This window comes from Manacus candei, unplaced genomic scaffold, assembly GCF_025592945.1.
Source record: "Manacus candei isolate 608988 ecotype Guabito, Panama unplaced genomic scaffold, ASM2559294v1 h1tg000048l, whole genome shotgun sequence".
NCBI lineage: Eukaryota > Metazoa > Chordata > Aves > Passeriformes > Pipridae > Manacus > Manacus candei.
Genome location: NW_026138096.1, coordinates 14,928,683 through 14,949,650, shown reverse-complemented (window position 1 = coordinate 14,949,650; position 20,968 = coordinate 14,928,683). Strand labels below are relative to the sequence as shown.

The 20,968-nt window shown below is 48.6% G+C and overlaps 1 protein-coding gene across 3 annotated transcripts in view; it reads right to left on the bottom strand.

Annotated features, from left to right (window-relative positions):
- Positions 1–20,968, bottom strand: part of SFXN5 (sideroflexin 5) — a 98,768-nt gene that overhangs the window by 17,990 nt on the left and 59,810 nt on the right. For all 3 annotated transcript variants that reach the window (XM_051798245.1, XM_051798247.1, XM_051798246.1), the window contains 4 exons: positions 18,860–18,950; positions 13,980–14,095; positions 11,840–11,925; positions 1,843–1,960 (listed from right to left, as the gene is read on the bottom strand). In XM_051798245.1, the coding sequence (XP_051654205.1) occupies positions 1,843–1,960; positions 11,840–11,925; positions 13,980–14,095; positions 18,860–18,950 (411 nt within the window). The remainder of the gene's footprint in view (positions 1–1,842; positions 1,961–11,839; positions 11,926–13,979; positions 14,096–18,859; positions 18,951–20,968) is intronic.

The window sequence follows — 20,968 nt, the reverse complement described above, 5'->3', positions numbered from 1 at the left end:
GCTGAAAGCTTTCAGTGGTGCCTGATGCCTGCAATTTGAATATCCTCTCAAGCAAGCCAGACCTTCATTTTCCTCGTGGGCTTGAATTCATTCAGCTCTTAAAATCCACACAGTTTTCCCCTGCTGTAATATCAGACACCACACAGGATGAATTATCTGTCACCCATCAAGCTAAAATTCTAGTGGAAGGTGCCCATGGCGTGGAACTGGGTGGTCTTTAATGTCCTTTCCAACCCAAACCAGTCTGTGATTCTGTGGTTTTGAGGGAATGGTGTCACCTTTGGGGTAAATGAGGTTAGTGTTACCCCCTGTGGTCTTGCTTCCCTGATTATCTTGAAAGGAGACCTCCCAGGAAAAGCCACGGCCACCTGATGGTGGGTGAAACTCCTCTCCCTGGAAATTGCACCAGGGAGGGTTTAGATTGGATATTAGGAAGGAATTCTTCACTGAAAGGGTTGTCCAGCCCTGGCACAGCTGCCCAGGGCAGTGGTGGATCCCCATCCCTGGAGGGGTTTAAAATCCCTGTGGATGTGGCACTTGGGGACATGGGTCAGGGGTGGCCTTGACAGTGCTGGGAATGGTTGGACTGGATGATCTCAGAGGTCTTTTCCAACCTTAAAAACTCTGTGGTTGCATGATTCCATGAAAAGGCAGCATAAGGGATGTTCTATCCCCAAATCTCCTTCCAACAGGAACTTTGGACATGCTCCAGGCACGTACCTTGAGCAGGTGCAAGACCTGGCAAACCTCCTCAGGCTTTCATAACCAAAACCCTCCGAGCAGAACTTGGGATCAGAGCAAAAAGCTGATGGCCAGGGAGCTAAGGTTGAGCTCCTGCCAAAATGACTAACAAACTGTGGATGTATGAATCCGAGGAGAAGCAGGAAAATCACATTGCTCCTGCAACTGGTACTTGTGCAACTTCTTTCTGGAATACTGTGTCTGGTTCTCATGGAAGTGCTCCAAAAAGGATGTTGACTAATTAGAAAAAGTTTAAGGAAGAGCCATATGAATCATTAAAGCTTCAGAAAACACGTCTTTTAGCAAGAGACTCCAAGATTGAGATGTATTCAGCTACTCAGAAGATGAAGGGACAGGTTTATCTCAGCCTGTAGAAGGACAACGGAGAATTTGTAACGTGTTTTTCAGTCAGCAGACAAGTGTACAACAAGACTCCCTGGCTGGAAGTTGTGGATAAACCCATCCAGACTGAAAAATTATGAATTAAGCAACAGAGACACTGATAGAAATTTCTGATCAACTGTTCCAGTCGACACAAAGAGAACTCCAGCAAAGCCCTTCGCTCTGTTTCAGAGAGGTTTTATCACTTTAGAATAATGACCTTCCCTGATAATGTGCAAATTCACAATCTTTAAGCTCCAAACACCAAATGGTCAAAATTAATGGCTTGGAAACAAACACACCTCAGCAATTTGTTCAACTAACTTGGTACAAGTGATTTCATTGATCATTCCCTGTTTCCTTGGTTGGTTTTCCTCTGTTCACCCCCCCAGGGTTGGGTCTTCCCAGAGCCAGACTAGAAGATGAAAAGGCAGCTCTGGGAAGGTACATCCACACCAAATGGATGGTCCAGGCTCTTGGCTTCATGGACAAAGACTTGTTTTTACTGTGTTGACCCCAAGGAAACACCACTGTGATGGGAGAGGGGCCTTCACCCTCCTGGTGAAGCTTCACTTGAGTGAAGAAAACAGGAACAGACTTGACTAAAAACTGGAGGAGCCTCCCACAGGCATGAGACTGTTTTGGAGGAAGGCACAAGAAGCCCTGGTGTTGGTAACCCCCCCTGAGACCCCTCCCTGCAGTGACCAGACACGTACTGACCTCGGACATCTGCGGGAAGAGGCTGATGGCCAAGGGGAGGGCCAGGCCAAAGGCAGCGAGGCACACAAGGCTTTGGACTGGGAGAATCATCCGGGGACGGGACCTCAGCAGGGAAGTTCTGGAAAGGAAAGGCTCTGTTAGACCAGTTCACAGACCAGGTGAGTGCATGGCATCATCAGAACAGACACTGGTGTCCACCCAGACCCACTGGTCTTGGTTCCTTCACAGAATCATGGAATGGTTTGGGTTGGAAGGACCTTAAATCCCATCCAGTGCCACCCCCCTGCCATGGGCAGGGACACCTTCCACTAGAGCAGGTTGCTCCAAGCCCCATCCAGCCTGTCCTTGAGCACTTCCAGGGATGGGCACCTCTTTCTTAGCGGGTCATGGACAAGTTCACCCTCACACTCTTCCCCCAGTTCAAAACACCTCACACTGGGGTGGGGGCCACCCATGGGTGTCACCTGCACTCAGGCCCTGGAGCTGATGGTGAGTGAGCAGAAGGAACCCAGGTCCTTGAGAGATATTGGGAACTTTGTCAGCCCTGCCAGCTGAAAAAGGCACACACGGCTTCGTTAATGGGGTAATAAAGCAGTAAACTCGACAAAAATACCTTAATTTGTTAAAAATCAAACATCTGCAGCCTGGGTGATAAGGATGTTTTAACACTTGCTCTTCCCAGGGGATATTTATGAGTTCAAGATTTGTTAACAGCAAACACTTGAAGATACCTGCAAGGTCAGGTTCTCGAAATGACCGAGAAGTGACCCTTGTGATGCAATTAACACCCAAAAAATGGGACAACGTTTAGCAGGGAGAAGGTGGCATGTTCAATATATTCCAGGATACAGGACCTCAGGCAGTTTATGAATGCTAAGGGGAAAAACATAATTCTTGAGGGGTTTATTCTGGAGCTATTCACCAAAAGGACTCCTGTCATTAGACTTTTTTCCTACCAACCTGAAAAAAAGATGGGAATATAAACTGAAAACTTGACAGTGAGTTTTGTTTGAATATTCAGCGTGTATGAGGAATGTAGAGAGTGAGGAGATTTGCTGATGGGTCATTTAGGACCTGAGGGAAAGGCATGGGATTGGGAATCAGGAAAAGGTTCTTCCCTCAGAGGGTGGCTGGGCACTGGAACTCCTCAGGGGATTGGTTATGGTACCAAGGCTGCCAGAGCCCAAGGAGTGTTGGGACAATGCTCTGAGGGACAGGGTGGGATTGTTGGGGGTGTCCTCTGCAAGGCTGGGAGCTGGATTTGATCCTTGAGGGTCCCTACCAACTCAGGATATCTCATGATCCTATGATCTAGTTAATCCCTTCCCACTGGGGCACAGGAGCTCTCCCTCCTTTGGTCAAGGAAAGCACGACCAGATCACACCGAGCTCTGAACACCTCCGTGGTGACCACTGGGGTTTAACAAGCATTCCCAACCAAACGTGCACCACTCACAGGGTTTCCAGGCACTCCTTCCCACCTCGGGACACACACCTGATGGGGTTTTGCAGCCCCATCTCCCCGTGCAGCCGCAGCAGGATCAGAGGTTCCCCCCAACCCCCCGTCTTCTCCGCGCTCGGCGCCGGCTCCAAACACGCACCTGACGGATTCCGAGGGAGCAGCTGATGTGTGGGAACTCGTTACCCTGCTCCACGTTGTCTGTGTGTCTGAACACTCAGACTCCTCGCCCTTTGCTAGCGCTGCTTGCTGAAAACTGTCTCCCATCTCGAGAAGGTTTGGGGGAAGCGGGGAGGGAAAACACGATCCAGAGCTTTAACTCCTCCGATATCTCAGCTCCTCGCTAATAAGCCATCGAGACGGAGTTGATCCTATCAATTTGTGCTGTGAAAGCCAAGCTTCTGTTCTCCAATATTTCGCTTCTTTTTGTTGCACAGAGCACAATCTTAATCTAAAATTCTCTCATAGAAGCCCAGAAGGATTTTGGCCGAGCGAGGAAAGCAGGAAAACCTTGTTCCACGCTAACAACCACACCATTCAAGACCTGCCATCGATAAGCTGTGATTATCCCTGGGATGCAGAGGGGCAGCTCCTGGAACTGATTTATCCTCCTGCTCAAGCTGTTGTGATCCATGAGAGCCCTCGCTGAGACAATCAGAGGACCAGCATCCCTCGAGCCTCCCCAGAGCACAGTTTAGAGCCAAGACATCGCCGCTCACACCACCTCTGACATCTTAATTTGGAAGCCGCACCCTCCGTAATTACTGCCCTGCTGGGCACCTCATAATCACCCAAGTGAAAACCCAACCAATTTAAAATGATCCCCGGTCCAGCCCCCCAGGTGTGACTTCCAGGGGCGCTTCCAGCTCAGGCCAGTTCAAATCACAAGGGCCGACCTCCTAATTAAGAAGAGTTATGGCTTGATGTAAAAAAGGAGAGCGGGCTAATTAACACATGTAGTGCAATGTCTTAATTGGGACTCGGATTCTAAAATTTGTGCGGTTCAGAATAAATGACTCATAATTAGTCAAGAGGTCCACTTTTCTTCTGTCCCCGGGGATCTCTGCTCCCAGCACAGATCTGGGAAGGATATGAAGTTAAATATTGCATTTTGGAGGCTGTCAACTGCAATCCAAACCCCTCTTTTCACCCATTAACCCCCCGCTGGATGGTTCCAAAGGGTTTAATTGCAGAGGATTAGCACAGATTAAAAATAAATAAAACTAATATCTGTTTGTGGAAGGGAGGTTTAGTTTACAGTGCTGTCCTGTGTGCTCTGCCAAAGGGCTGGATCAGGCAGGTGGAGATCTGGACCTTCAGATCCCCCTGACAGCCCAACTTTGGCATCTTCTGAAGCCTAAAGAATCCCAGGGTGAGTAGGGTTGGAAGGGACCACTGGAGGTCATCCAGTCCCACCTCCCTGCTCGAGCAGATTTCCCTGGAGTACATTACTCAGGATTGTGTCCAGATGGCTTTTGAGTATTTCCAGAGATATTAAAACTTGAACTCCTGAACATCTCCAGAGATATTCAAAAAGCAGAAGCAGCAGCCTAATGTATTCACAAGAGCAAATATCCTCTTCCCCTACCAGTAATTCTGCAGAAGAATTGAAGCTGTTTTGGCACAAGAAGAGTGGTTTTAGGGACTGTCACCACACACACAGGTCAGGAGCAACCAGGGTGTGGAGAACTAAACTTTGCTGCTCAGATTAGACAACGTGGGATTGAGAAGTTTGCACCAGGAGAAGGTCCAGGGTTGGAAAGCTGCAGGAAAACAATAGAATCATGGAATGGTTTGGGTTGGAAGGGACCTTAAAGACCATCCAGTCCCACCCCCTGCCATGGGCAGGGACACCTTCCACTAGTCAAGGTTGCTCCAAGCCCTGTCCAATCTGGCCTTGGACACTTCCAGGGATCCAGAGGGAGCCACAGCTTCTCTGGACAACCTCTGCCATGGCCTCTTCCAGTATCCCATCTAACCCTGCCCTCTGCCAGTGGGAAGCCAATCCCTGTTGTCCTGTCCCTCCATCCCTTGTCCAAAGTCCCTCTCCAGCCTTCTTTAAGCCTCCTTTAATATGCATATCTTATTGTTCCCAACTAGAAGCCAAATTCTTGGCACCCATGGTTTGTCTCCCTCATAAACAAGTGATCCATGTTTCCACATGGACCTCTGGACAGCAAAGAACCGGCATTTTTGCCACAATTCCCTCCTCCTCTCTCTTTTTCCCTAAAGATCCATTTCTTTGCCCCCTTCAAACCACCCTAATGCCTCTTCTTTCTGCGATCTGCCTTTACAACATATTTTACCTGTGAGACATTAAAAAGGCAGGAACACACCGGGAATCTACACAGATCCACCTAAAGCAGAGAGACCTCACGGATCCCATTGGAATATTCATGGGTGTCCGTAGGTACAGACAGACACACACACACACACACACACACTCACATGCTTGTACAGACAGTACATCTGCTCCGCTGAGACAGTGTGTTGTAGATCTTGTAAATACACCTTCATTCAACTTTCATCACATTGTTCATTAGTGGTTTAAATTTTGCATAATTTGGCAGCTGCCTCTGGCGTTTTTCAGGAGGTACTGTAATTTATTCCATATGGAAGTCAGTCGCTGTACTAAAAAGGAGTTATCGGGTTCAGTGAACCAGAGCTGTATTTGTCTAGGAGGAGGTGTCAGATGCTAAACTAAATATGACAGGAGTCAACCAAAGCCTCCCAGCTGACAGATTCTCTGGGGTTTGGGGAGGGTTTGGTATAAACAGGTTCAAAGCTAATGCAGACATCGCGAGACGCCGGGGACGCCGCGGGGTACGGGAAGAGCTGGAGGCTGGAGCTCAGGGTATCCCGAGGTATCCCAGATTCCTCAGAGCCCAGGGTTCAAAACGGCCCGTCTTTGATGTGCCAACAAAGTTTGGGGTGGTTGTCCTACGTCAAACTACCCCAGTTCTGCTGAGACCCTCCCAGAGCCCGTCAGGTCTCTGCACGGGGTGTTCCTGACCTTTCCTCACTCGTTTTGACAGCAGCCAGGGAAGGCCTGGAGCTGTGCCAGGGCAGGCTCAGGTTGGATCTCAGGAAAAGGTTCTTCCCCCAGAGGCTGGTTGGGCACTGCCCAGGCTCCCCAGGGCAGTGGGCACAGCCCCAAGGCTGCCAGAGCTCCAGGAGGGTTTGGCTGATCCTCTGGGGCACAGGGGGGGACTCTTGGGGCTGGGCCTGTGCAGGGCTGAGGGTTGGACTGGGTGATCCCTGTGTGTCCCTTCCAGCTCAGCACAGTCTGGGATTCTGTGATTTTGGGTCATTTGGGGAAATCTGAGCTCTCCCAGTGACCAGTAGCTCTGCTGTCCCACCCAGCCAGGCCACCACTGGCCTCACCACGGAGCATCTCCTGCTCTTGGCTCCAGCCCCGGTGCCCCCTCCAGAGGACACAGCAGATGCAGAGCAAGTGAGGTTGGGGGATTTTTGAGCTTGATTGACATAATTAGAGGAGCAGTTTCAATGTTTACTCTGGAAACAGCCACAGCAGTTTAAGGTGTCACTGCTGGCAGCTGTTGAGTCACAACAAACTTCAGCGAGGGTTTAGCTGGACGGAGAGACTTTGGAGGAAAAGCACCTTTGGGAAACATCCTGCATACGCTGTCAAAAGGAGGATATCTCCAGGGAAAAGTCAAGAAAATGAAGGCCAAGAGGGCCTCCTGCCTCATGCACGTTTCTGAAGTGAAAAACACAGTTTAAGCTGAAGAAAATGCCCTTCCAGCAACACAAAACTGTGGGCTGAGCACTGGTTGTCCCCCAAGAAAATCCATTTTTTGTGGTTAGGCTGACTTAGCTAAGCCAGAGCAGCTCTGGAATGTTGATCCAGCCTGAGAGGATCCTAATTTTCTGAGCCTTACAGGAAAACAACCCTGGCAGCTGCCGCCTGAGGATGCTCTGGCAGCTCTGCCACAAGATCAGGATGATCTGGAGATGAAGAAAAGAGTAGAAATGCTCCTCTTTTGTGGGCACAACTGTTCTGCTCCCTGTTTCTCTCTCAGCTCCTGCCCATTGCCAACAATTCCAGCCTTGTCTCTCTTCCACCAACACTGCACAGACAGTTCCAGGGCCTCCTCTAGTCCAGCCTAACATACCCGAGCTCTTGGACCTTCTGCTGCTCTTCAGACCTTCCAAGAAGGTCTTCTTAACTGGCCACTTAAAATAAACTTTTTGAATGCCGAAGGGAAAAGGAGGGAGGGAGTTTTCCAGGAATCTGAAAACCCCTGCTGGGAGCACAGAGAAGGTTCCTGGAGGGGTGAGACTCCCCCCACCAGGTCACCCTGTGAGGCAGAGAAGAGGTTTTAGGATAAGGAGGTAAGAAGAGCTCATGTCCTTCAATCTCCACTCAAAGATCACTCAAAGTGGCCACAGCAGATGTTGATGACGGACTGAGCTTCTCCACCAGCCAAAAATTCGGGCTCTCCCACCTCAGAGCTCGGCCTACAGGGGCACCTGAGGCTGCAGTCCCACAGACCTGGAGTGTCTGTGCACAGACCAGCTGCAGGATGGGCTTTAAGTCTGGAAGGAGCGGGAAGCTGGACAAAGACTACCGGAAAAGTCTGGGATGACGGCCGGGAGAAAACCGCTCCACTTCCCGAATTTCGTCGTGACAACCAGACAAAAGGATTCACGGGACACAGGGATGAGAAGTCCGACTTCATGCAGCTGTCCCCACATCCCTGTGACACGGGGGCACTAACGAATTCCCACCGTCAGCCCCATCCCAAAGACGAGTCGCCTCCACCTCGCCGGCGCCGCGGAGCCGCTGTTTTTCCCCATTAAGAGTTGCCAACGGGGATATTATTTATAAAACTTCAATGAGAATACATCTGCACAAAATAACTGACACCGTGTTCCCTGCATGGCATATGCAGGCTCAAAATAAACATTGATTCTATATGTTAACTGCTTCCACAGAGCGTCCAAGCAGCAGGAAATGCATGAAACATGGGGGGGAAGAATGGAGCGCTGTGGAGCTCGGCAGTGGGAGGTAACATTGAATTCCTTGGAGAGCAGAGAAGGCGGCCCTGGGAGTTAAAATACACAGCAGGCAAAGAGATGAGAGGAGCCAAGAGAGCTGAAAAAAATGGCACAAGAGACGAGAGAGGCAGCTGGGGGAGTTAAAACATGCAGATGGAGAGATGGCTGGGAGAGAGGAAAGACCTGGATCCAAGTGGAAAGACGGCGACCAGGAACTGGCCACTTAAAATAAACTTTTTGAATGCCGAGGGGAAAAGGAGGGAGGGAGTTTTCCAGGAATCTGAAAACCCCTGCTGGGAGCACAAAGAAGGTTTCTGGAGGGGTGAGACTCCCCCCCAGTAGGTCACCCATGTCCAGCCAGGCTCCAAGGCAAGGCGGGAGAATCGCTCCCATCCTTCCCCACAATCCCAAATGCAAATGACTTGGGAGGATCCAGATTGAGACTTCTGATTCCAGCTCTCCAGCCTCGAAATAATGAGCCATCACACTCTCCTTTCTCCTTTCTAGACACTGTAAGGATTCCTATAAACACATGGATAATGCAGGCCTGGATGCCATTCCCATGGAAAAGGCCCTGGTCGAACTCAAATCCCACTCAATTCAAAAAGTTAAACTTTTCCCCAAATGCTCCAAGTCGTTTTTGTTCCCAAAATGAGGTTTTACCTCTGACTGTGTCCTTAAAGATCTGTGAGGCAACACCTGCACTGTGAATCCCTCAGGGGTGGACAGGGATGTTCTCCACGTCCCAAAGGTGCTGCCATGTCTTCCAGGGACACCACCACCTCCACCAGCGTGTCCAAACCACACCCCACTCCCTATCCCTGCTGTTTCTCACTCTCAGCCTTCCAGGAATCCAAAGATATTTGATGGAAAATCAAACAGGAGGCACGAAGCTCCGGGGAGAATTCAGGCAGGCAAAAGCAGTGCCCAGATATTTTTATATCCACCGAGCTGCATTGGGAAGGAAAATATTCTCTCCCAAACCCGAATTAAGTCTTTCTATTAGTTAAAATGAGGATTTTTTTGGAGGAGAACCTCCTGTGTGTCCACAGATAAAAACCAGTTTTGATAAGGTTTGCCCAGAGCATGGGTGCATTTAGTAAAACTCTTGTACCAATACAGGAATTTAGGAGACCCCCGAGTACAAAAAAATGTCATTATTAGTTTTATTTTGCTCCCAAGCACAAAGTAAATTTTCCTCTCGGTTTTTATTTTGTGCCAGGTGAAATTTTACTCTCAGTTTTACTCAACCTTGTGGATGCTTAGGAAGACCCAGGATGGTCCCTCAGTGTTCCCTCTCAGAGACAATGATTTAACAACTCAGGGACCAGTTTTCTACAGTATTTTTGCATATAAAGGGTTTTGTCTGTTGATAACCAGAATAGCAAAGATCCTCTGAAGCAATAAAATGGTTTGTCCTTCATGTGGCTCTTTTTTGGGTGGTTAGATGGGAACCTCAGTTCTTATGACTTTGAGTAAGCCCTGAGTAAGGTACTCCAGAGGAACCTCCTCCAGGGGAAGGAATGGTCACTCCTGAGCACCTTCCCAGCAGATCCTGCTGCTGGATCATGGCCTGAGGGACCCTGTGGGTGACAAAGGGCCTCGGGGCAGGAAAGAGATTTTGCCAAGGAGGAGAATGAATTGAAAATCCAATGTTTTGCACAAAATCAGGAGGGGCTGGAATCTACTCCTCGTCCCCTGTGTGTCTCCAGAAAACGTCTCCCAACTCTGGTTTGCAGAAAGTGTTGCCAAGACTGTGCCCTGATGAAGGGAATCACCACAGTTCTTTTAAAAAAGAGAGGAAAACAGCATATTTTGGGCAAAAAGAGCCGAAAAAACTGAATTTACAGTTCCCAAAACAGGGTTTGTTGCCTTGTTTCTCCTCACCCGCAGGCCAGGGGAGAAATTAATGCTGGTGAGAAGCTCTGGGTGCTGGAGGGGTACCAGCCTGTACCTATATTTTTAAATTTACATGTTCCAAAATCAGCCTCCGAATTTACAGAAGGAGCCCCGACCCTTCCGCTAAGGAGAGAAAACTGCCCGAGGGTGATTCCACGAGGATAAACAAAGCTCACCGAAGGTCTGGGTCACTCCCTAATCGTACTAATTGTTATTTACTCTGTCACCCGAGCCACTAACAACAGATTTGTTTAAGGAGAGCCTCCAGTTTCGCTGTTGGGACAAAGGCAGCAAGTCCTTTAGCATCCCCATCTTTCAGTGGGATAATCGGTCTCCAGAGGCCGGGAAGGAGATCCCCACCCCACCCCACGGATCGTTCACACCTAATGAGCCGCTGATGGGTGTCCTCGGGAGCCACAAGCACCCAGCGGCTCCAAACAGGCTCACAGAATCCCCGGGATGAAGGAAATGTTGGAAAGCATGGTGGGAGAAAGGTTGATGGACGGGGAAATTTGGGTTTTTAGCTATTAAAAGCTCTGCTGTGAGACAGCTGAGCAACCTGGGATAGTGGAAGGTGTCCCTGTTGGAACTGGGTGGTCTTTAAGGTCCCTTCCAACCCAAACCATTCCATGATTCTGTGATAACTGGGTATGAAATAATAACCCTGCCCTCTCCTTCCCCCTGTCCAGGCACTGCTGCTCCACAGACACATCTGCCAGGAGAGATAACGGCTTAAAGAGTGATGGAAAACAAATTTCTGCTGAATGTATGAAGCATTTATTCTTCTTTGAGGAGCAGCTGAGGCCACTTGGGTTGTTCAGCTGCAGAAGAGGAGACTGAGGGGACATTCAGTGGGGTCTGCAGCTTCTCCAGAGGGGCAGAGGAGGGGCAACCTCTGCTCTGTGTGAGCAGGGACAGGATTCAGGGAATGGCTGGAGCTGTGCCAGGGCAGGTTTAGGTTGGATCTCAGGAAAAGGTTCTTCCCCCAGAGGGTGGTTGGGCACTGCCCAGGCTCCCCAGGGCAGTGGGCACAGCCCCAAGGCTGCCAGAGCTCCAGGAGGGTTTGGCTGATCCTCTGAAGGACAGGGTATGATTTAAAATAATCACATCAATGTAACACTTTAACAGCTTTGACAGTGGTTCAAACTGATGGAATAATAAAATCTTAATAAGAAAAAAAAGTCTTGGGTGGACTTTGAAGAGAGACCTTGTCCCTTGTCACCCTTTACAACTCCCTGACAGGAGGGTGGAGCAGGAGGGGGTCGGGCTCTGCTCCCAGGGAACAAGGGACAGGAGGAGAGGGAACAGCCTCAAGCTGTGCCAGGGGATGTTTAGGTCAGATACTGGGAAAATTCCTTCCTGGAAAGGGCTGTCCAGCCCTGGCACAGCTGCCCAGGGCAGGGGTGGAGTCCCCATCCCTGGAGGGATTTAAAAGCCATGTGGATGTGGCACTTGGGGACAGGGGTCAGGGGTGGCCTTGGCAGTGCTGGGGGATGGTTGGAGGGGGCTTTTCCAACCCAAACAGTTCTGTGATTCTATAAAACACCAGTGAATGACACCCACTGAGGATCTTTTGCCCCTTCCCCTTGCAAATCCCCCCTTCACCCCCAACACTTACTTTTCCAGTACGGACATGATAATTGGAGGTAGAACCAGTATAGGCATGGGCAGGACCACTCTGGTCAGGGCTGTTTCCAGCAGTGCCTGCGAAGGGAAAACAAACAAACAGATCCATGACACTTGAAACAAACCCCAGGATGTACCTGCTGGGCTCAGAAATGCCCTGGTTGGTCTTTCTTGCGTTGCTCCTGCGACTGAAAGCACCAACACAAACTTTCAGCTTTGCCAGCAGCTGTTTGTGCACATCCCATTTGCCCTCCACGCTCGGTCACAGACCCAGCAGAATAAAGACAGGCACTCAAGAGCTTCCCTGATTTCATTTCAGGTGTTCAAACATCCCATCACGTTCCTACACAAACATGTTGGTGCTTCCTGGAGGGAGAAAGGCGGGCAGAACAGCTGCCTGGGAGATTGGTGAGGTGAAATATCTCACTGTGGGCCGGGCAGCAGCTTCAAAAATTCCTCCCTCAACTGAGTTTTGATTTCAGTTCCATGCTGGGGGAATGAGAACCTTAGTGCCTGTTCCAAGACTTGCTCCTGGTTTTTAATCACTGGTGGTTTATTGTGAAGTATTGTAACATACAGGGGGTTCTCTCCCAAGAAAGCACCCAACCAGTTGTCCCTCCACTGGGAGGGACAAAGCAGCTTGAGATATATAAAATACCCTGAGACCTAGAGAAGATCTTTCAGAGGAACAGATAATTGCCCTCCAGCCCTTTCCAGTGCCTAAAGAGGCTCCAAGAGAGCTGGAGAGGGACTGGGGACAAGGCATGGAGGGACAGGACACAGGGAATGGCTTCCCAGTGCCAGAGGGCAGGGTTAGGTGGGATACTGGGAAGGAATTGTTGGCTGGGAGGGTGGGGAGGCCCTGTCCCAGGTTGGGCAGAGAAGCTGTGGCTGCCCCTGGATCCCTGGAAGCATCCAAGGCCAGGTTGGAGCAACCTGGGCTAGTGGAAGGTGTCCCTGCCCATGGTAGGGGGTGGGACTGAAGGTCCTTAAGGTCCCTTCCAACCCAAACCATTCCATAATTCCATGTCACAGGAACATCCACATGAGCTCCTTGGGACCCTTCACTCACAACAACCCCTCAGAGAGACACAAGGTGTTCCACAAAGGATCTGCCAAATCCCACATGACAAAACCCAGTACTAAGCTGTTCAGGAAGAAGCCTTAGGATTCCATGGCAGCTGAGCAGGAGTTCTCAGAACTCCCAAATTTCAAGTTTAAACCCCACCTACATTGCCCTTACAGCACCTTCCCTTTTAATATTTATTTCCCCCGTTGTCTGCCTTCCCCTCAACCATCAGGATGGAGAGGGGAACTCAGGTCCCGAAGCCAGTTGATATAAGTGAGGAAAACTGGCTCAAATAAGTATCCCTGAGCCCTTCAACAGATTGTTTTAATCTCCCTGTTAAACAACAATATGGAGAGATATTAGAGAGCTCCCATTTCTCGCCGAGGACTGCAAATCTGTGCATTAATTGCTGTCTATGAAGTGCCTTAAGAGCCTTGGACAGAAGGAGGGAGAGAAATGCCAAGCATTATATTATTAACTCCTCTGCCTGGGCGTGTGCTTGGGTACATGCTTTACATTTCAGATTAAAGCCCACTTGGAAACAATCAGATGATGCTCAGGAGACAAAACTCGGCAGGAAAGGGATGAAAAGGGAAAAAATTCCAGGCAGATGGCCGGGGGTAGGTCACAGGGAAAACAACCCAGGTGTTGGGAGGAGGGGTAAAAACATCTGGCTGCCCTCCCAAAGCTCTGCTTAGCAACTTTTAGGGCAGTTTTGACATGGGAAGGGTTAAAAAGCTGCTCGGCTGGGATAGGGAGTCATCTTCATTTGGGAAAAGGTGTAAGTTTGCTTTGTATCCAACAGGACACAAAGTTCCCACAAAGAATTCCTGTGAAAGCATCAGGGTACTAGAGGATTTTCCCATGTCAGTCTGTGCCCCCCCAAAGCACCAAGGTCAGTCCCCAAATTCGCCAGCGCGACCCGAGCCCGTGTCCACCAGAACATTCCAAATGGTGGGCAAAGCTCATCTGTTTTCCAGCCATGGATTCCTACACCTGTGGGATTTGTGGAGCCTGAAATCTAGCAGAGTCCCAGCCCACCAGGAACACCCCAGGTACGTACGTGTTTGGCAGCAATTCTGGAAGACCCGACGATGTTCCCGTTGTTGTCCAACACGTCAATTCCTTCTTCCAGCTCCGTGTGCCTCATCAGGACAACGTTGCAGATATTGGCACTGGCTGAGGATGGGAAAAGCAGGATGATTAGCCCTGGTCAACACCCAATGGCAGCTCCTTCAGTTTTCCTTCTTTTCCTTCCACCAATCTGCCCAGGAGTTTCTGCGAGTTGTTCTTGTCCCAAGAAAAAATTGGGATTCTTTGGAGGAGAATAATAACCAAGATCATTTTCTTTACTTGCAAAACAATCAGAAATGTGTTGATCCAAGGAAATACCAGCATTTCCAGGTGTTGCTGTTCACACATCCTCCCACCCTCTCCCCGGTGATCCTTCACCAGATATTTCCTCCCACTAAGTCAAAACAGGTCCTTGAACTGGGTGGCCAGTTGGGCTTGGCCAACCAGGAACTGCTGAGGGACAGCTGCCTCTTCTGATGGGACATCCCAGAGTGGGACTGTGCCCTTCCCAAACCAGCACTCTTCTTAAATAAAGGATTTTCATAGAACCATGGAATGGTTTGGGTTGGAAGGGATCTTTCAAGGCCATCTAGTCCATTCCCTTGCCATGGGCAGGGACACCTTCCACTAGCCCAGGTTGCTCCAAGCCCTGTCCAACGTGGCCTTGGACACTTCCAGGGATGAGGCAGCCACAGCTGCTCTGGGAAAATAAGGAAAAATAGTCAGGAGGACTAGTGGAAAATCTAGTGGAAGGTGTCTCTGCCCATGGCAGGGGGTTGGAACTAGATGGTCTTTAAGGTCCCTTCCAACCCAAACCATCCCATGATTCTGTGATCTCACACATTTTAGGGTGGAAATGGCTCCATGGGCTTATTTTCTGGAGTTACAGACCCGTTTCTTTGCTTTATGAATATTTTTCTGAGCAATGACTGCTCTTTATCCCACCTGACATTTCCCAGCCTCAGCCCTGCACTCACAGCACAGTTGGAAGCAGGTCCAGGACCCTTTCTGCCCACCCCCCCTTGCCCACCCTGTGGCTTTTGCAGCCTCGAGGTGACCCCAAATCCTGCTCCTCAAGTGATGTATTAAGATTTGGGGCTGAGAAACACCCTTGCAGGTGCAGCCTCTCTCCGGGGCTCAGCCGCTCCTTAAATTCTTCCCCGGAAAAGCTGCTAATTCCTCCAAAACTTTAGGCTTTGATAAACTGGCATTTTCCAGCACCTCCCCACCACCACATTTCGCCTCAAACTTTCCGACCAGAACTAATCCAAACCCGCTGTTGCTGCAAGTACCACCGCTTTCCAAAAATGTGCTTCTGTGCTGCTTGATGGGTTAATATTCGCTAATTAATCTCAACTCATGTCATATAACAAATGTCTAATTTTTTGAGGGTGGTGGGTGGGTGAGCCCTATATGAACACAGCTCTCTGCAATCAAGGATGATTTGTGGTGACAAATGCTCCTTACACTCGAGAAGGAGAGGAACATACACACACGCACACTCTGTCTCTCCCTTCAGTATTCCAACTACGGGACCGCTCTCCCCATCTATCAAAAGATCTGTGTTACCAACCCTTCAGCTCCTTAAAATCCCAGATAAAAAAGCAAACAGGCAGTTCATTTAAAGAAAGTTTAGTCCCCCCCCCCCACCTTGTTTGTTGTTTGTTTTTTTTTTCTTTTTTAACACTCACATGCCCCCTTCTTCTACTTGTCAATCAAAACCGAGCGGATAAAAAAACACGTCAGAGGAGATGCTCTGGCCAAGGATGCACCAGCACAAGGTTCCTGTGAGACTCAGGATGGGGTGGCCAGACCTGAAGCTCCCAAAATGCTTCTCTGGATTCACTGACCTGGTGGTCCCAAATTCAAAACCTGATTCCAGCCCATTTGTCTGAGACAGGCAACTCGCTGACCTGCTCCCGCTCTGCTTTCTCAGAAAGCAGAAAATGCTGCTAATGATGGCTAAATTTTGATTTTATAGATGTCTCAAACGCAGGGGGGGATGAGAAATAAAGAAATTTCTGTGCAAATAAATTGATTTTTCAGAATTTGGGAAGGAATTGTGGTGATAAAGCCTGGAAACCACTGCTGTGGAAACACTCTGCAATGTACTGGAAATGGGGTTCAGACACCAAAACAAGCCACTTTTATATGTTTACATATATATTTTCTATACCAAGGTGCTCTCCACACATTAAACACATCCTTGTGTGCCACCTAAACACATGTAACAATTTTAACCACACACACACACACTAAAACAAAAGCTCAGGGAGACGAAATCCTTCATCCCTCTCCCATCCCTGTAATAAATATCTTTCTACAGCTTTAACATCCTTCAGAGCAGGTTTTGGGATGCAACTTTTGGGGTTTTCTGTGGGATTTTTAGCCAAGAACACCTCCAGTGATGCCCCTTACCTCAGTGGCAGCTCTTCACACCCAGTTCTTGGGAAGAAGAGGGGAAATTGGGTTCCTTGCAATAACCCTGGGCATTGATATCCTTCCCCACCTCATCCCTGAGAAAGGACCAAGCCCCTCCTTGCTCAAATTCAGCTGTGCAGAACACAGCTCCAACATACTCCTTCCCTTTTCCTTTTCTTTCCATGGAGAACACCTTCACCAGATGATGCTCCAGGGTGGCCAACATCAACCCTAAAAAACCCTTTTACACCAGGGCAGCCACTGGCTCTGCAAAACCTTGGCCATCTCCATGAGCTACTCCACCTGGATTGGTTTCCTGGATCCATCCCCTGGGACTGGGGAGGGGTTTTTTTAGGAAAAAACATGTGATTTTCGGCTACTACAAACTAACTTTGGAGGAGGGTGAGGGCATGGCCTACCCTCCTGGCACCACTTTATGTCCTACAGGCAGAACTTCTGCACATATGGGTTATTTTATGGTGCAAAGATAACTGTTCCACCACCCAGAGAAGACACACACATACCATGCAGGGTGTCTCTGAGGGCAGCAAGACCCCCAGATCAGTTTTCCCAGTGCCTGCCCAAAGCTTTTTGGAGCCTTTATGAACACCTCTGCTGCGAATCTTGTTCCCTTCCACCCAGACAGCAGCTGCCCTTCCCCAAGGCTCCATCTCCTGGGATAACTCGGGATGAGAGACCAGAAAGCTTTGGGGCATCCCTCCAGTTTTCCAGCTGTTATCAACCACAGCTAGAGATCAATGGGAGAGGGAAGCAAGGAAAAACTGCTTAGTGGGAGTGGTTTCATAGAATCCCAGGATCATTAAGTTTGGAAAAGACCTCTGAGATCATCAAGTCCAACCATTCCCCCAGGTCCACCACTAACCCATGTCCCTGAGTGCCACATCCCCACGTGTTTTTTTTTGGGAGCAAGAGCTGTCTTTTCACGTAGAAAAAGAGAAATTCTGCCTTTTTTTGCTGGGGGCTGGTGGTTCAAAAGTAATTGGAAGACGAGCCTTAATTAAACAGTTTGTCCAGGTCTGGAAACCAATAACTCACAGCTTTCTGAACCACCAAACAGCAATTAGTGGGAGGACTCCTGATGTCCTGGCACATAACGAAGCATGACGGTACACAAATAAAATAGGAGCTGGAGAATTAATTGCAGGCTAAACAAATTAATTATGGGTCCTCAATCAATGCCAACACAAACGTAACCTCTTCCTCCTCACACCTTGGGATGAAAATAGATCAACCCGGCAGCAAAGATTCCCTGTGTGTGTGTCTTTGACTCAAACCCCGCCTTGGAGCTGCCTCCCGGGGCTTGGACTCACCCCAAGTGCCCTCCTGGTTATAAAAACCCAGGGAAAACTGAAACCCTCTAAAATATATTCCAGGAAAATCATAATAATAATGTCAACAGATCCTCTGTGTACAAGGAAAGGGCTCAGGAATAAGATGGAGTGTGACACCCAGACCACAATCCCCGTCACCCCCTGCTCTGCAGATAGAGCAAGCAGCTGTTTTTCTGGAAGAAAAGGGGGGAAAGAAACCCCAGTTACTCGGGAGCTGGAGTCTGGAGGGCCAGGGCAAGTATGTCAATATTAAAAAAGGAGCAGCAGGACCAGAAAGCAACAGTTAAAGGGGCTCAGGTAAAGGGGCTGAGCATCCTCGAGTGAAGCTCCGAGGACGTGGCACTTGCACAGCAAAGGGAAAAGCTTAAAGGAAAGTTCTGCATTAAATGGCTGAAAAGGGACCTGGAACAGAGAGCAAAACCCCCTTTTGTTTAATAATTTCCCCCATTCTTGGGCAATTTTTGCACCATCTTTATAAATAAAAGTTTCCCTAAAGCCACTGGTGATTTTTCATGGCTAAAATAACTCATCATTTGCTCAAGGTTGTTACCAGAGGCTCCAGCAAAAGCTGAGTCCAGCCTGTCCCTTCCCTCACTCAGCAAACAGTCAATAAAATGTTGGTAATATGCTCCAAAAAGCCTTAATTCTTCACACACTTCAGTCTGTTTTTAATCAGTGGCTCTCACAAATCTGTATATTCAGAGTAGAACCATTTAATTGCATTTTATTGTAAAACAACCACAGTGCCACCGCTTATTTGAGGATCTGACTTGACGTGATTCAAACCAGATCTCGCAAATTAAATGCCCTCAGATTTGAATGGACAAGGACCAGCCAACACTGGTCATTTTTTAAGCTGCTTGAGAGTGGAAAGTGCAGCTGAAAAGCCTCATGAGCTGCCCCCACCGGTAGCTTGGCACCATTTTCCTGCCAGAATACTGTTTTGCACCATCCCACCACTGCACCAACTCAGGGACCCACCACTGAGGGGCCACGAGCAGGAAGGCAGGAATTAGGTGTCCATCCCAGTGGCTTTTGGCCACCAGTAGGTTTACAGCCAACACTTTGAACATAAAGGAAAGGTGTTGTTTCTTACCGACAGCAGGGAACGGCACAAACCTCTGGATCAGGAGACGAGTGGCCGGGGTAAACTTGTTTGCTCTCTGAATCAGAACATTAAGGCCCACCTTGGAATGGAAAAAAAAAAAAAAACAAACCAGAGATGCAGAGACAGTTGATTACAAGGAGCAGGGCAGATGTCACAGCTTGCAGACACTTTGGGGTCTCACCCCACACAGAAGAGTTTGAGAACCAAACCCCACACACGCTGCGGGGTTTCGCTGTGTTGGGTTCAACCCCTTATCCAACAAAGGGTTAAATCCAACTGTTGAGCTTCAATGAAGGGTTGATGCCAACTGTTTGGTTTACAGAGAGGGCTGAACCCAACTGCTGGGCTTAAATGAAGGGTTGAACCCAAGTGTCAGGTTTATATGAAGGGTTAAACCCAAGTGTTGGGTTTATATGTACTGTTGAACTCAACTGTTGGATTGAATCCTACCATTGGGTTTAAATTAGGGATTGGACCCAACCATTGGGTTTAAATTAAGGATTGAACCCAACTATTTGGTTTATATGAAGGGTTGAACCCAACCGTTGAGTTTTTAGGAAATTTTGGACACAACCATTGGGTTGAACCCAACCATTGGGTTGAACCCAACCATTGGGTTTAAATGAAGGATTGAACCCAAGTGCTGGGCTTAAAGGAAGAGTTGAACCCAAGTGTTGGGTTTAAATGAAAAGCTGAACCCAGTTGTTGGACTGGACCCAACCACTGGGTTTAAATTAAGAATTGAACTCAACTGCTGGGTTTAAATTAAGGATTGGACCCAACTATTGGGTTTAAATTAAGGATTGAACTAAACTGCTGGGTTTAAATTAAGGATTGGACCCAACCATTGGGATTAAACCCTTTCCAACTAAAAGACAAGCGAGAAACCACTGAACACCTTTGAGTCCTTCTGGAAATCCCTCAGCTCCATTTTTACCCAGTTCACCAGCATTTTCCACATCCAGCACGAAATCCTTGATGCTGGGAACCCTCACTTGGCTGGGGAAACCCCAAATATCAGTGGTGGTGGTGGCCCAACGCAATTAATTCCTTCTCCAGGGTCTGTGCAAACTACACCACCCCACTCCAATAAAAACCTTTGGGCTATAAAGTTTATTATAACCACGGATCAGTTTTTGTTGCCTCCTCCAACCCTTGATTAATGCTCTCCATAGTTTTTCATGGACCTATGTAATTCAGATGTTACTATAAGCAGCAAAGAGGAGCGTTGCTGCCTCATAAGCCTCAGGTTGACAATAGTGATAGTTTGGAGAACCTCCATCAAAATTGGTTTCAAGCAGAAACGGGGTTAAAAATTAAACAAACCTGTTCATGGGGAATGACTTCTCATTTCAAATTACTTCACATTACTCTCCCTCACAATATCTGCTCTTTTTCCTCCCCAAAAACACCCCGAACCCCAAATGCACGAACAAAACCCAACAGCCCCAAGACGGGAATTTTGGGCTGGAAACGTGAGTCTTCAGCAACGTGTGGCCAAAGAGTTTTCAGCCAAAAACGCAGCAAAATTTAAAAAAAAGAAAAAAAAAATCAGCCAAAGCCAAAAAGCTGCCAGAAAATAGTGATTTGGGGGGTTTTAAGACGAAAAGCAAAGCAGGGGAGAACATATTTTGTGAGCTGCTACATTATACATGAATCCGCAGCGCATCCCGACTTTTCGGAGGCTGAGAGGAAGATGTTGAGAAGAACAACTGCTGGGTAAGCCCTGCATAAGCAAAGTGCTGGTTTTCAAACCCTGTGAAGTATTTCCAGAGCCTTTCTCCAAGGCTTTCACCATGACCCCAAGCAGGAGTCCTTCCTCCTGTCCTTGGCCAACACGACTCTAATGGTGGTGCTTGTTAGTCTGGGCAACAAGGAGGGGTTTGTCTTGATCTTCTCCCCCCTTCAAAAATGACTGAATTCATTTTTTCCTACATTTTTCCAAGTGTCGGGATGTGCATTTTCAAAATCTCAATGCTTCCAGAAACTGTAAAGCAGCCCAAGACGTGTGGCTTGAAGAATAAGACGCTTTTAAGCCTGGCTTTGCTGCTCTTGCCCCGTGGATTTGGGCATTTACAGCCTGGATATGGTTAATCT